Source organism: Amphibalanus amphitrite, unplaced genomic scaffold, assembly GCF_019059575.1.
Source record: "Amphibalanus amphitrite isolate SeventyFive unplaced genomic scaffold, NRLGWU_Aamphi_draft 000154F_arrow, whole genome shotgun sequence".
Lineage (NCBI taxonomy): Eukaryota > Metazoa > Arthropoda > Thecostraca > Balanomorpha > Balanidae > Amphibalanus > Amphibalanus amphitrite.
Window position 1 is genome coordinate 443,781 of NW_024881649.1, and position 16,783 is coordinate 460,563.

The 16,783-nt window shown below is 46.3% G+C and overlaps 1 protein-coding gene across 1 annotated transcript; it reads right to left on the reverse strand.

The window, feature by feature from the left end:
* Positions 1 to 918: 918 nt before the first annotated feature.
* Positions 919 to 16,314, reverse strand: LOC122383074 (histone-lysine N-methyltransferase PRDM9-like). Its single transcript, XM_043369179.1, has 11 exons — positions 16,012 to 16,314; positions 11,406 to 11,644; positions 10,967 to 11,130; positions 10,597 to 10,673; positions 10,287 to 10,373; positions 10,036 to 10,112; positions 8,110 to 8,203; positions 7,695 to 7,801; positions 5,718 to 5,860; positions 5,204 to 5,340; positions 919 to 1,965 (listed from the first exon to the last, which is right to left on the reverse strand). The coding sequence occupies exons 2-11, from the start codon at positions 11,616 to 11,618 to the stop codon at positions 1,268 to 1,270; spliced, it is 1,797 nt and encodes a 598-aa protein (XP_043225114.1). The 5' UTR covers positions 11,619 to 11,644; positions 16,012 to 16,314; the 3' UTR covers positions 919 to 1,267.
* Between the last annotated feature and the right edge of the window lie 469 nt (positions 16,315 to 16,783).

Below are 16,783 nucleotides of genomic sequence, written 5' to 3' on the forward strand. Positions count from 1 at the left end.
GTGATAAAGCTATTCATTCCTGACCATACATGACTCCTATTATGACTAACCAAGTTCAACCGGTGGACTTATATCAACTAATTATCAATCTTAAGAACGCTCAAGACTTGAAATATTCTGCGATGCTGTAACCAATAGTCAAACAATTGCTTGAAGTCAATGGCTGATTTTTCTGTTCCCCCGGATATTGTGAGCTCGGTATAATCACGACCACCACAGAGTCTTACTGAACTGTTCCATTTCCTCATCAGTGTAAACCACAGCCCATCGTTAGGACCCGGACCTCCCGTGATATAACCCGTCTCTGTGTTGGCGGTATGACCACACACAGACTGCAGTGCCGCGGGCGGTATGGCGCCGGCATGGTGCACCGAGACAGGTCACCACGAACGGCCGGACGGTAATGCACCGGCACTGTGCACCACAACTGTCCAGCCGTATAGAGAGAGAGAGAGAGAGAGAGAGAGAGAGAGAGAGAGAGAGAGAGAGAGAGAGAGAGAGAGAGAGAGAGAGAGAGAGAGAGAGAGAGAGAGAGAGAGAGAGAGAGAGAGAGAGAGAGAGAGAGAGAGAGAGAGAGAGAGAGAGAGAGAGAAAGAGAGAGAAGAGAGAGAGAGAGAGAGAGAGAGAGAGCGAGAGCGAGAGAGAGCGAGAGAGAGAGAGAGCGAGAGCGAGAGAGAGAGAGCGAGAGAGAGAGCGAGAGAGAGAGAGAGAGAGAGCGAGAGAGAGAGAGAGAGAGAGAGAGAGAGAGAGAGAGAGAGCGAGAGAGCGAGAGGGAGAGAGAGAGATTTCTATATTTGCAGACTCCAGGTCCAATAAAAAAAAAACAGGTACATGTAAGAGAGACTGTATAGAGACTGTATAAGATAGACTGTTTTACCACAGCCAATGGTATGTGAACGGAGTTTGAAACAGCCGAGATGTGCTAACACCAAATGTATTGAACAGGTGAAACTATAAAACAACAACACAACGCTCCATGAGACATACCAATGCAGTATGAGCGAGCCATTTATCGATAGGGTCCAGTAATACAATGAATACATCTAATCACAAGGTTATTTAATAACGTAGCGCAATGTCGAGTCGTGTGCGCGCGATTAAATAGAAAAAATTGATCAAGCGGCATGCAGCAACGGCCCTAATCAACGATCACAGCCAACAGTCACATTGTCGCAATAAGTTGATCCACCGGCAATAGCATGCAATATAAAATCACAACAGGCTCGTAACAACCACCCCGCCAGTACAGCTACGCGGTACGCACACATCAGCTGGTCACCGTGCACCTCTCACTGTGTTTCCTCAGTTCACTGGGCGCCACAAATCCCTTACCACACCGCTCACACCTGTGTCGGTAGTCGTGTGTGTGCCGGGCGGTGACGTGGTTCCTCATGGCCGACTGCCGCGCGAACCGTGCCGGGCAGAAGGAGCACCCGTACGGCCGCTCCCCCGTGTGAGTCCGCATGTGTGTGGTGAGATCCCCCCGTTTAACGAACCGGGCCGAGCACACCTGGCACCGGTGCGGCTTCACTCCGTTGTGAGACTGCATGTGTGTGGTGTAATTAGACAGTCTGTTAAACACGGCGCCACACTGCTCACACTGACGCACCTTCTCCCCGGTGTGGATCCGTCTGTGATCTGTTAGGTTATGGGCGTATGTGAACGTCTTCCCACAGACGTCACACACGTACGGTCTCTGGCCGGTGTGTGTACGGCGGTGAGCGGTTAGACTACCACGCTCAGTAAAAGTCCTGCCGCACTCGTCACAGCGGTGTGGCCGCTCTCCCGTGTGGGTGAGGCGATGGTTAATCAAATCACACACATTGTTCGTCGAGTACTCACACCACTCACACTTGTGCCGTCCGTTCCTGCCGATGTGACCGTGCCGCATCTTCACATGCCTGTCCAGCCGCTCCTGTCCCAGACAGGCGTAGTCGCAATAGACGCAGCGGACCGTGGAGCCACCTGGCGAATGTCACTGATTACCATATACCAACATACATAGATGTGCGTGCTATTAACATGTGACTTTATGTGCAGTTTGTTGAAGCTAATAGTTGCGCTTGTCTACTTATCTTTTAGATGAGACTAGATGGCCATGTTTGCGCTATAACTGTGCGTTTTGATAGATGCGTTTGATGGGGCATTTGTTTGGGTATGGGAACTTATGATTTTTATTTGTCTTATTTTGTCGGAGTTGGATATTTGTTTGAACGGCATGTTATGCTGGTGCTGGTTGCGGGTTGGTTAGAGCCTTTCTCATGATTTTCCTTTATCGAACTCAAACCCACCCTACCCTACCCTAACCTACCCATACCCTACCTTACTAATAACCTACACATAGTTACCCTTCTCATACTCGATTAAAGTAACGTACCAAATTTGAGCGCAATCGGCCCAGCCGTTCTTGAGATATAAAACTGGCCCACTACACGTGCGCACGCGCTAGCTGAGACTCCAGATGAATTGTGCCAGCCACCTTTCTAAATTGTCCCCAACAGTAAACAAAATTTGAGCGAAATCGGCCCAGCCGTTCTTGAGACGTATAAGTGGACCCCTCACGTGCGCACGTGCATTCGATTCACCCTACCTGTCACAAATGACCAATGACCATACATCGCCAGGCTAGTGCCCCCTCCACCCATAGTCCAAGTTTCAGCGCAATCGGCCCAGTAGTAGCTGAGTTATTCCTAGTACAATAATGTGCTGTTTACTGGTAGGCGCTTATTTTCAGTGTTTGGAATTCCCCTTTGCGGGCGGTGCATTGCAGCCCATGCTTTGATAGCTATTGTCAAAAGTTGTATGACCTGCCGACCATAAGCCATCGATCGGATTTTGACGAAAAATACCTGTAACGTTAACAAAACACGGTCGTATGATTGAGTCATTTTCACAAAAGTTTATTGACTTTTCGATAATATTTTGGGTGGATATTGGTCAGAAAAGAATGCTCTTTCCGAATATGTAGGTTTCATAGCCATTGATCAGCGTTTTCAATACGTTTTGATGTTGTAAAGGACGTCGCGCTCCGCGCGAATCAAATTTTGAAATTAATTTTTCATTATTAAGGAAATGGTACGGATCATCAGTTTTTGTTTGCTATTATCTGATTACACATACAGTTGTCTGCAAAATGATACAACACCGATTTCATTCCGTCAAGCCGTTTTCCAGCGGCATCGGTTTTCTTTCTACAATGCCCGAAATCGGTCATTTTTTCACAACTGGGGGTGCTGTCTTGCACGTGACGCGTGCTATACGTTTTTCTTATACCGATTCGCTAGAACCATCTCTCCTCTATCCATCGGTGGCAACCCCACATCGCTACGCCAATCCGTTACCAAAATATAAGCCCAAGATGGGAGCACTGCACGGCGGTTTTCACCTGATCGCCGATTTGGCCGTTTCCTGTGTTAACCCTATGGCGCACGCGAGCGCGTGCTGACGGCGCACCCCTGGGCCAATCCGTCCCAAATTTTAATACAGTGGTCACATCAACCCACCGATTCGGCATGCCAAATTTCACGTCGATACGCGGCGCCTTTCAGGCGCAATAAGACACATAAGGCATGACAGTCGCAGGCACGCACGCACGCACGCACGCACGGACATGTTATAATTCATAATATAGATTGAACGGCATGGTATGCTGGTGCTGGTTGCGGGTTGTTAGAGCCTTTCTCATGGTTTGCCTTTATCGAACTCAAACCCACCCTACCCTACCCTAACCTACCCATATGCTACCTTACTAATAACCTACACATAGTTAACCTTCTCATACTCGATTAAAGTAACGTACCAAATTTGAGCGCAATCGGCCCAGCCGTTCTTGAGATATAAAACTGGCCCGCTGCACGTGCGCACGCGCTAACTGAGACTCCATATGACTTGTGCCAGCCACCTTTCTAAATTGTCCCCAACAGTGAACAAAATTTGAGCGAAATCGGCCCAGCCGTTCTTGAGATGTATAAGTGGACCCCTCACGTGCGCACGTGCAATCGGTCCACCCCACCTGCGACACATGGCCGTGCATCGCCAGGTGAGTGCCCCCTCCACCCACAGTCAAAGTTTCAGCACAATCGGCCCAGTACCGGCTAAGTTATTGCTAATACAAATTTGTTGTTTACTGGGGAGCACCTATTTTGTGTTTCCGAATTCCTCTTGGCGGGCGGTGCATTGCAGCCCATGCTTTGATAGCTATTGTCAAAAGTTGAATGACTTGCCGGCCATAAGCCATCGATCGGATTTTGTCGAAAAATACCGGTAACGTTAACAAAACACGGTCGTATGTTTGAGTCATTTTCACGAAAGTTTATTGACTTTTCGATAATATTTTGGGTGGATATTGGTCAGAAAAGAATGGTCTTTCCGAATATGTAGGTTTCATAGCGATTGAGAAGCGTTTTCAATACGTTTTGATGTTGTAAAGGACATCGCGCTCCGCGCGAATCAAATTTTCCAATTATTTTTTCATTATTAAGGAAATGGTACGGATCATCAGTTTTTATTTGCTTTCCTATCATTACACGTACATTTGTCTGTAAAATGGCACCACACTGATTTCATTCCGTCAGGCCGTTTTCCAGCGGCATCCATTTTCCCGTCACAATGCACTAAATCGGTCATTTTTTGACAACCGGGGGTGCTGTCTTGCACGTGGCGCGTGCTATGCTATGAAACCATATCGATACGCTAGTTCCATCTCTCCTCTATCCATTGGTGGCAATCCCATCTCGCTGCGGTCACCCATCGCCGAGTTATAAGCCCGGGAGAGGAGCGCTGCAAGCCCGATTTTCGCCCGTTGGCGGTTTTCGCCGTCCCCGTGTTAAGCCTATGGGAGCACCCTTTTGCACGTGCCGACGGCGCACCCCTGGACCGATCCGTCCCAAATTTTAATACAGAGGTCACATCAACCCATCGATTCGGCATGCCAAATTTCACGTCGCTACGCGGCGCCTTTCAGGCGCAATAAGACACATAAGGCATGACAGTCGCAGGCACGCACGCACGGACATGTTATAATTCATAATATAGATGGCCTGTAACATAGATGTCGCTCTAGTCAGTCTGCCTTTGGGGATGGCAGTCAGCCAGTCATTCCTCGCGGAAAAATGACATTTTTCAAGTGTTTTACTGATTGGCCAACTACTGAGCATTTTGTAATATATCTATTCTATCGGAGATGCTATATTCGGCCGCCCACCTGACACGAAGGCTGCTGGCGGCGGGGCGGCGGCCGGAGCCTTCCTGAACGTCTGCACGTTGATGTTGAGCTCCCGGGCGTAGGCGTCTCCGTAGTAGACCAGCAGCTCGGAGCCCTTCACAATCGGCTTGTACGTCCTGTGGCCATGACAAACGGTGCAACTATGAGTCAGAAAATGACGAGTGAGCACTGAATTCTGAATCTTGTGCGCATTGACCAAGCTAACAATTAACATGTGCCGAATACAATCACTGCTGCCAAAAAGGGTCACAGTGCAATAGAAATTGACACATCACGAATGACCACAATGGAAAGAGCAGACTTCACACAGCTCAGCTGTTATTATTACCGAGTAATGTTCCAATAATTCAACAGTTGTTTCCGACTGCAAAGTGCCAGCGCCCCATGACAATATGAGGCCGCGAACTGTATAGCTGAATGACAGCTACCGTGAGAAGCAGTGAACAAGTTTCTATAGGGCAAGGTCTGCGCTAGACACGTTCACCGTATTTACCTGTAGTACATCTGGCCCTTGTACTGGAAGGCGATCAGGTTCTGCTCCTGCTCGAAGCGGGCACAGTTGACCAGCCGCAGCCAGTTGCTGGAGCTCGAGTCGCCGGCGTTCACGTAGTGGTGCACGCGGCGACACTTTTTGATCTGCAAAACCGTTAGTGTGCATCAGTCAATACTCAATGGCCGTTTAGTGTTTAATTACGTACTTACAACACAAGAAGTTAAAGGGACTATCCCACCTTTAACCCGGCAGTTGCTGGGGTATTTCGCCACCCACCGTTTGCTGGGGGGGGGGGGGGGCGTTAAACGCCCCCAGCCGATAACTCGAGAACGAATAGGCGCAGCGAAACGCACGAGGCGGCAAACAAAAGAACGCGACGAGACGCTTCAGATGAGTACTTTAAAGTTGAATTTTGAGGTCACAGGTCGGGTCAAGGTCAGGTCAAACACCTGAAATCGGGCTTTCAGTAGCATAGACTTCAGGACTTCGCAATGGGCGCCTCTCGTCATAAACTCTGTCAAAACGGTGCACAATCCATCATATAAGGCCTACAAGAGTGTCAGCTCCATGTAGGGGTCAATCAAGCATAGGTCAGGGTCAAGGTCAGGTCAACCGGGTAGGCAATCCCCGAAAATCAAAACTGAAATTCGCAGCCTGTGACACATGTTTTATGGGTAATTTGGGGCGTAGAACACGATGGTGACGTTCATTTTATCATATGTGTACGTGTTTGGCTCAAAAAGTTCAATTTAAGAAATGCATGTATCATGGTCGTGAAGTAGTCACGAGAAATTGCCGAGATTCAGTTCGAGATTTTGGAAAATGCGGAACGATAATCAATAATCGAAGATAGCCATTTGATTGTTCATGGTATTGGCAGTCTAATGGCGTTTACGGCATGTCTGGATGTCTATTCTGTGATTTTATATGATTTTTTGAACATATGCCGTTTTTGGTCGAAAACTCAGAAATCATGACGTCACTAAAATCTCGATATCTCAAAAAATTTCTGACCGATTTTTTTGAAACTTTGTCACAATAAACTTCAATCAATTCCCTACAGGTACCCAAAATTTGGCGCGTCTGCGGCGCGCCGTTTTTATGCTATGGCCCGGCGAAAAAAGTGGGGGCGTTTAACGCCCCCCCCCCCCCAGCAACTCGCGGGTTAACATGGGGTTTGAGACGAGTTGAGATAGCCAAGTTTGCGGCGAGGTTCAGAAACCACTATCTATCTAGGTTGCAACCCCCGCGGCCTCTTGGTGTTGAAGAAATTCGTTCCCTTCATTTGAAAATGGGCCTTGTACAAGGCCCTATCTTCAACATGGAGCGACCGTTAGTGTGACGTCACCTCGTTTAGTCATTCTGATTTAAATGGGTTTGTTCGTTGAAAAATCGCTTAAAACTTGGTCTGAACTTTGTTGTGGTGCCTACAGAGTGAAAAGAATCAGCTTTATGACAGTAATGTGGCCTGGGGAAGGAGGTAATTTTGGGCTGTGACGTCACATATTTGAAAGTTTGTGTTTGGAATATGGGAGGCCTAAGATGTTTAATGAAAAATAAATGCCAGAACCGTGTTCCTGGTCATCCAATCTATAAAGTCGGGCACAATTTAACTGGTTTTAACAACATTTTAGAAGGTAGGATAGTTCCTTTAAGAGTCACTATAGTTATCGAGGGTGTCAGCATCACAGAGATGTTGAAAACTGTACTTTCGCAATTCGCATCCATGACAGCAATGTCAATCGGACACCGGCTTTTCTAACATCAAACCAGTAATACGACTTTGGGTAACTGATTCACTTTGTTCTCTTCATGTACTTACCACACTAATGCAAATATCTGAAATGGTTCAAAAATGGATTTTCCCTCAATTTCCCTGGCTGGTGCAGTTTTTGGTGTTTCCCGATAAGCGCGATTGATATTTAGTTTCCAAAATACATCCCACGCAGACCCGCCCCAGACCCGCCGCTCTCTCACCTCCCAGCTGTAGCCCGAGTCGGTGGCCTGGCGTCGGTCGGCGGTGACGATACCCTCGTAGGGACCGAACCTCAGCCGCGCCGGCAGGTCCTTCTCCGTCCAAATGCCTGTGTGGAACGTGGAAATTCAGGAGAAACATTGGTGAACTGTCATAGACTAAACACAGCTGCGGCTCAGTCTAGTGAGGGCCGAATGGAAGCAGTGGGATTGTCATAAGGAATACAATATGACAGCAACTGCAGGAGATTCAATACGGTTACGGAATACCTACTGAGAAACTAAGGAAACTGCATGACAGCGACTTATTGACGCGGCTATATTAGAGCAAAATTATGTAACAAAATAGCCATAAAATATTGTAAGGCATTAAATATCAGGGGATCCAAATGAGTAGGATAAATAATGAGGATTTTACCGGTGTTGGCTCCGGGGATTTTGGACCGGCCCGGGTTGAGGAACTCGGGACGGGTCTTGATGTCTCGCTCAGGACCGCCAGTGTCGAACGGGACCTGCGCAGTGTGCACGCGTGTTCCGATGATCACAATAATCATCATCAATTTATTACACATCCTTGGCGGATACATACATACAAATACATTCAGTGTTAACCCGCGCCCCGCTGGGGGGGGGGGGGGGGGCAGAATCTGCCCCCTCCCGTTTTTCGCCAATAACTTCTAAACGCGTTACGCCAGCGACGTCAAACTTTCAGTACCTTATCATACATCAATTTGACACGTTCCCTGTAAATTTGAGCGAAATCCGTCGAAATTTTTTGAGATATTGACGTTTTAGTGACGTCATGTTCGCCATTTTCGCCTCAAAAACGGCAAAATTTCAAACGCCGCTAACATCTTCATTTTTAAAGGAATCAAGACGTAACAAAAAATGTTATACGTGATTCTTCTTTGTCTACCAAATGGCTATCTCGGTTTTTTGAAAATTTTGGATTTTGGCCCAATTTTTTTTCTTAAAAAAACTGACTTTTTTTGGGAAAATAATTATAAAATCCAAAATTTTGAGTGTATCGAAAAAACAGGAATATATGTCAGAGAAGTGGTGTATGTGCACCTACATACCAATTTTGAGAAGAATCGGTTCAAAAACGTGGGAGTTATTCAAAATTTTATGACGTCACGACACACAAAAATTTTGAAAAATGATTTTTTTGGTAGTTCTAGACCTCGTACGGAAACAAAAATAGCACCACTCGATTCGCCGTGACAAACTGCATCAGATATACACCTTTTTAGGCCTTAACAACCAACTTCAAAATTTGACCTCACTTGACCTGACTTTGATCTGACCTCGACCTGAAATTCATCCAGAGGTGGTCCATATCACTTATTGAGTGTGCCTATTGAATTCTATGAGTAAAATGACCCATAAAACATGTGTCGCACATGCCGTTTTCTATATTTTGTTGTTGGTGACCTGTCCTGACCTTGACCTTTGAATGACATTGTATGCAACGAATATTGTCTTGGTAGTCTAAGAACACGTTTTGGGCAATCAGTCTCAGTCCATTCTTCGGCAACTACGGTGCAAGGCCGATACTGTAGAAACTTGCATTTTGTACCCTTGACCTGACCTTGACCTGACCTCTGACCTACTTAAGCAAAAACATTTGGGCTCTTTAGATCCGCCTTGTTGAGAGCTTTCGATTGCCGTTTTCCCCGTCCTTCTACGACCATCGGTTCGGAAGTTAGACAGGGGGGGGGGGGGCAGAATCTGCCCCCCCCCCAGCAGCAGGGCGCGTATGGCTGAATAGCCCAGCGGGGCGCGGGTTAATAACCAATTAACCGCTGACAATTACTCAAATGATTGCAATAGAACAAAAAGGAGCACTTTTCGATTTAAATAGTTTAGCGGGCATTGAAGCATGACAAAGAGAGTAACAACTAGTGATGTCAATCACGGAAAATCGGAATACCGATACCAAACCAAATACCAACTAAAACCACGGGAGAATACCGAAACCAAACCAACTTGGGAAACTGAGGGAAATACCAACTTTTTACCGATTTCTTAGCCTCTAATACATTAGTGAGGGCTTATGATACCAACAAAATACCAAACACATTACGATTGAAATACCAAATACCAAGTTGGTATCGGTTTGGTATCGGTATACCAAAAAGTTGGTATCCGATTGACATCTCTAGTAACAACCACTCCGGCGAGATTATATAAAATAACGAGCAATGGTAGCGCGAGCTGTAGCTTACTTAAAAACACACCGCATGATTTATGAAGTGATCAGGAGTTCAAAGCTATTCAAAGAATGCCATCAGACGTACAGACGGAGCGAGGACAATTAGCGGCACCCTCCCGAGTTCCGTACCTTGTTGTCGGGTGCGACCTCCAGCGGACCGTGGACAGGACAGTCGCCCTCCCACTCGCGGTCACACTCGTCACAGACTGGAAAAACACGAAATAGAGGTTATCTCTATCTGTAAAAAAGACTGAAGACTCGGAAAACAAGGAACACGCATTGCGGCCGATATGACCGTATAATACACAGCAGAATGTGGTGAGTGGTGACTTCGACAGGTTTAGTGTTGTTTGTTTAAGAGACGGTAGCTGGTTACTCACAGATGTAGTCGTCGTCGTCCAGGTCCTCCTCCTCCCGGTAGTTGACCGTGTTCCGGCGTCGTTTGAACACCTCCCGCTCGGGAGGCTCTGTGAAATTTGACATTACATCACGTCATGCCCGCACACTAAATGTAACCTACATAGCCACAACAGCACCAGCTGGAATAACATCCAGTTGCTTTCGCATAAAGTGAAGGACAAGGCTTTTGGTCTCACGATAAACGCCAAAACCGTTAGTGACCTAAAGTGGTGTCTAGGACATGCTATTCATACTGGAGTGACAATGGTGATGACGGCACTTGCCACTTACCTTCTCCCAAGTCTTTGAACTCGGCGATGATGTGGTTCCACAGCAGTTCAGCTTTCGTGTCCACAGCGTGCCGGGCCCTGAAAGTCGCGTCAAACCATATTACATAAAATGGTCTTAGAGGCTCATTCATTTGGCGATAAAGAAAGGCCCTTGAATCATGCCTTGCAGAAGGTGTGCGAAAAGTAAATCGGCCGCCAAACAAACAGAATACGTACACAAATAATACGCCAAAATGTAAACCAAAAGCGCCAGTCGTTGTAATTACAGCAAAATGTCGCTAGTTTTATAGGTATCGCTAGATATAGATAGGTATCTTGAAATTTTCACAATAACACTCGCTGTATATAAGATCTCTATGGTCGTCACTTACTTGAACTGATCCTCGAGCGTAAAGCCGATGAAATCGTACGGCGGCGACGGCGGCCGGTGCGGAGACCGGTCCGCCTTCTCTGCTGCCTCCTCTGTGGTGACCTGCCGCCGCTCCTCCGACTGGACGAGCTCACCGGACACGGCCGAGGAAGCAGCGGGCGCCGTCTGAAATATAGTGACAGGTGCTGATAAGATACTCCAAGAAAGCCAAACGAGGACCTTCCAGCCTCGGGTATATTATTGAACGAGAGATGACTCAATAACTAGCAAGTATAAGCAGAAATTACGCCCTAATTAAATACTACCGTATAATTACTACCTTGTCCTACAATAAACACAACAGGTGAAAAATGCTATTGCACCTCTCCGGATTAAAATGTTACATGTCCCGTGTTTTGCAGAGAAGATAGCCACCACCAGCCCAACAGTTCCCCACCAACCTCAGCCGATGTCACCGTCGCCGTCCTCTTTACCGGCGGCTGGAACCTGCTCTTGGCGGCGCCACGTCGCACGGTGGAACGCGACCGCCGCTGGGCCGGCCGGACGCATCGCGACGGGCTCCAGTCATCGTCGCCGTCATCGGCCGACCTCGCTGGTCGAGGACGCTTCGGTCGGGCCGGCCGGGGCGGCGGCGGCGGCGGCGGGGCGCGCATGAACGATGGCGGCTGGCCCGCGATGCCTGTGTGGGTACCGACACAAGCACTCAGCCGACAATGGAACATTACACTTAACTGCTTCTCCTGGATTTCTGGCGGAGTCGTCAACCAACCTTAAATGGAGGACTGGGCAGTAGGTACTTTGACCCACGAACAGTAGTTTTCGTGCGTTTCCAATGTGTGTGAGGGTGACGCTAACACATTTACGGCGTGGCGGACACAGTAAGTACATTACATACCTTCTTCCCACATACGACTGCCGCACTGTTCCGGTGACAAGGCCGATGAGCAGTTTGGCTAATCGTACACAACTACGGGGATTGATTGGCATCAACTCAAATGTAAACCACTAGGTACGCCTATCTTGGTGGTGCACCCCTGCCTAACCGAAGGCCGAATCAGATCACCAGAGCACGGGGAAATCAAACCAAATCCTGTTACACAGCCAGTCCCGGACCGAACACAACAGCAAACTCTCATACCAGAGATCTGCATAAATAAGACGATCATAATCTTACTCTCGCTTGTTTTGGTGTTTTCACAGCCGCTGACACATAGGGGATCGATCGGCCCCTGCACCCATGCTCACTGAAAGCAATTTAAACCGAGGCCGGCGATTAAACTGGTACCTATCCGCAGTCATTTTCACAAGCGGCAGGCGGTTTAAACTATATGTTCGGGCTCAGGCTACACTATATGTGACCACCCAGTAAAGTATGTACGTGCGTGTTCTGCAGATCCATACTTGCGGGACTCGCGTGATATCGGGTTCTGCGGTATCCCAGAATTTCCGTGAACTATCGTACGCTGACGTAAGCTGAAGCATGACAACTACTGAGCGTTATCCTAATCAATGTATGTACAAGTTTGCTAAATGTTAATTTTTTAAATACAAAACATTTATTTTGCCATTTTATCACGAACCAATCATACAAAATAAAATAGCAATTATCAATTACCTACCTACTTCAACTGGATTCATACGGTGCGCCACCAAGTGCGCCAACAACTGTCATCTCACGCAAGCAGGCAGATTCTGCAAAAGAGTTCGGAGTTTTGATCTCTATACCGGTAGGTACCTACCAAGTGATTAGTGAATCATGCTGACAATCCCGACCATCCGGCATTAGTCCTGGACTGAGCATCCGTGATTTCTTTGACTGAATAGCTGCGTGCCCCGCAGCGTATCCCAGCGTAGCTGATCTTGTGTATTTCCTATTGGCTGAGCTGGATCTGCGTACCGACTTCCCGCAAAACCCGGCAAAACGTAGGTCACGCACGTAATTTCCTGAAGGATCAGCCAGGCCTTTACTCCCCTCCCCCACCCTTACCTGCCAAATACAATCCGGAAAGCACGCCGTTGAAGGGTAAAATCAGACCAACTACCTGCCCAGAGCTAGCTCAAGCACCCCAAGGAGGAGCTCCAACGATGCCCGCACACCCTACCCTATCTCATCCATCCACCCATCAGATGATAGGTATTCTGAAAGCCGTCCAGCGCCGTTTGCAATTAGGCTGGAAAACTCGATGAGGCAATTACACCTCACCACCCCGAGTATCATAAACTTCGGTTCTCCAAACAGCCGTTCCGTAGGGATTATTACACTTTACACTTTAGCGGAGACTGGGGCACATTCGTGCAAAAAATGGATAAATCCATATACCTATTTGCTCTTTGGTTGGTGCAATGGTAAAATTGTTGATTGTGGTATGGAAAGGAACTATTGCATATATTTACCTTTTTAAAATTAATCCTCTAAAATTATCATCTTTATTAGAAAGAATGACTTATTAGCTCTGAACGTCTGCACAAAACTGCCCCACGTACCGGGACGGCTGGGACCACTTCTGCGCCTGCCATCTATCGGGCAGTGTTTGGAACTACAGCGGGCGCCGGCCGGCCGCGCCGCGCGGCGCCGTTACCGGGCTATGGAGGCGAATGAAGTGGTGTAGAACCAGACGAATTTTACGCTTGTAAAGCAAAAAACGAAAAATGTACACTCGCCACAGTGTTCAGCAAAGTACTGGGAACAATATGGATATAATTTAAAGCCAGTACGATGCAAACTGTTGGTTCCCTAGAGCAGTATTTACATACTTGTAGGAGATAGGACTTTAACATTACGGGAGCTCCTAAACTGCGCTCGCAAAGTACTTGATTGTAAATATTTTCATTTAGAGGCAAAAATCTAAAAATGTACAGTCAGAGCGTTGTTCCCAATGCTTCTAGGTACACAATGAGCATAAATTTAGCTCGAAATGTCATCACACATTGGTTCCCAGTCCAGTTTAAAACGACACTTTGTGCCGCAGAGCCTATCTCTTCCAATGGATGGCGGCTGGGTGGCGGTTGTAGTGGTGGACAAGACAATTCTTGAGTGAAATGAAATCATTTGCTTTCAAAGAAGAATTTTGAAGAACTTGTAATAATTGACAAATAATCGTTAATTACAGTGTATAATTTCAATTTCATGGCAAATGAAAATATTTTAAACAATGCTAGTGAACCCCAGTACCGCCGCGCGAGAAAGCAAGTACTCGACGCACGGTCTGCCCGCCACTTCTGAAAATGGTCCGCGGCCGGCCGGCCGCGTCCCGACACGAGGTATGGGGCACTTTCGTGCATGGGGGTGGAGCACTTCCGTGCACACTGCAAAGTTCGAGGAATTACCAGGTATTACCAGAAATTTACCAAAAGAAACTGGCAGGGGGCTTGGGGTCAATCCTCCCGATAGAGATACGAACCAACAGGCACAAACTACCGAATAATGCTCGTTTATTTCATAGGTAGTAGGTACCATAATTTATGATTCATACTGAATACCGGCAAGATCATAGGCGGCGGAAAGGGTAGGGCACGGGGGCACCGTGCCCCCCTTGATTTTGGCATTTTAACATTAGCCCTATGGGCGTTGCATGGAAAGAAAGGGACCAAAAGTCGGCAGTGGCCCCCCCCCCCCTTAACCCGCGCCCCGCTGGGCTATTCAGCCATACACGCCCTGCTGGGGGGGGGGGGGGGGCAGATTCTGCCCCCTGTCTAACTTCCGAACCGATGGTCGTAGAAAGACGAGGAAAACGGCAAGCAAAAGCTCTCAACAAGGCGGATCTTAAGAGCCCAATTTTTTTTGCTTTAGTAGGTCAGAGGTCAGGTCAAGGTCAGGTCAAGGGTACAAAATGCAAGTTTCTACAGTATCGGCCTTGCACCGTAGTTGCCGAAGAATGGACTGAGACTGATTGCCCAAAACGTGTTCTTAGACTACCAAGACAATATTCGTTGCATACAATGTCAAAGGTCAAGGTCAGGTCAGGTCACCAAAAACAAACTATAGAAAAGAGCATGTGCGACACATGTTTTCTGGGTCATTTTACTCATAGAATTCAATAGGCACACTCACTGTGATATGGATCACATCTGGATGAATTTCAGGTCGAGGTCAGGTCAAGGTCAGGTCGAGTGAGGTCAAATTTTGAACTTGAATGTTAAGGCCTAAAAAGGTGTCTATCTGATGCAGTTTTTCACCACGGCGAATCGAATGGTGCTATTTTTGTTTCCGTACGAGGTCTAGAACTTCCAAAAAATCATTTTTCGAATTTTTTGTGTGTCTTGACGTCATACAATTTTGAATAACTCCCACATTTTTGAACCGATTCTTCTAAAATTGGTATGTAGGTGCACATAGACCACTTCTCTGACATATATTCCGGTTTTTCTATACACTCAAAATTTTGGATTTATAATGATTTTCCCCCAAGTCAGTTTTTTGAAGAAAAAAAATTGAGCCAAAATCCAAAATTTTCAAAAAACCGAGATAGCCATTTGATAGACAAAAGAAGAATCACGTATAACCTTTTTTTGTTACGTCTTGATTCCGTTAAAAATGAAGATGTTAGCGGCGCGTGAAATTTTGCCGTTTTTGAAGCGAAAATTGCGAACATGACGTCACTAAAACGTCAATTTCTCAAAAAATTTCCGACGGATTTCGCTCAAATTTTCAGGGAATGTGTCAAATTGATGTATGATAAGGTACTGAAAGTTTGACGTCGCTAGCGTAACGCGTTTAGACGTTATTGGCGAAAAACGGGAGGGGGCAGATTCTGCCCCCCCCCCCCCCAGCGGGGCCGGGGGCGCGGGTTAATTGAAGGTGCTCCACCGCTACTGGGCAAGATGTTTGCAGCTTGCTTTTCCGTAATCCTCAGCACACCTTTTCCGTGGATTAACGACATCTCCATACTGATACCGTTGATGGAGATACACATTACCGAGAAACTGACGGAATGCTTGCGATTGGTTCTGTTTTGTAGGGTTAAGTCTTTCGGTTCCACGAGACATATACTTATAAGTGATTCATTAAACATATAAAAACGTAAAAAATGGGTAGCTTGGACTTACCAAGTTCAGATTGAGTTCAGATAACTTGTCATAGTTGGACTTCATGTTACAATAAACCTGCTTCTCGAGATCACTTAGGGCTCCCCAGGCGTCCTCGGCAAAGAACTGTCGTATGTGTTTAAACTTCTGATCTTCGACTTCCATATTAACATTCAATCAACGGTCGTAGCAAGTGCGAAAACAACACAATCGCGATATTATAGGAACTTATAGCTTAAATATCAATAGATAATTGTGTTGCTTCTTGTTGATTTCCTGTTGCTTACTTTCGCTTACATTCATCTTCTGCTTGAGACCGGAAGTTTCATTCAAGGTTTCATTGAAATAAATTCAATTGACATTTTGTATTACTTTTTGTAATATTCGTCAATATTTTTTTTTCAGATAATAATGCAGAATAGGCAGTAATAAAATAATAAAGAATACTACAAGGAAATTGTGAGTTTGCCATAGAATTTGCCATGAATGGAGTTATTAAAAAGCTCTTGGGCAAAATACCGCTCTTTGTAAAGAACTTTACGACAATTTGTACAATTCTATAAATAACTCATTCATTTTTAAGAAAAATATATATTTCTTTAAACAAAGTGTAATTGATAATAACTTGTTCTCTGGTGATTTTAAATATGCATACACTTATAAAAAAGAAGGCATTGCATATTCTAAAATGACGTCATTTGCTTTTGACAAATTGAAAGTGTAATTCTTGCTAAGTTTACTTTATGCAGTGTTTTTATATACCAAGCTTGATTGATGCTTATCTGTAAGAATT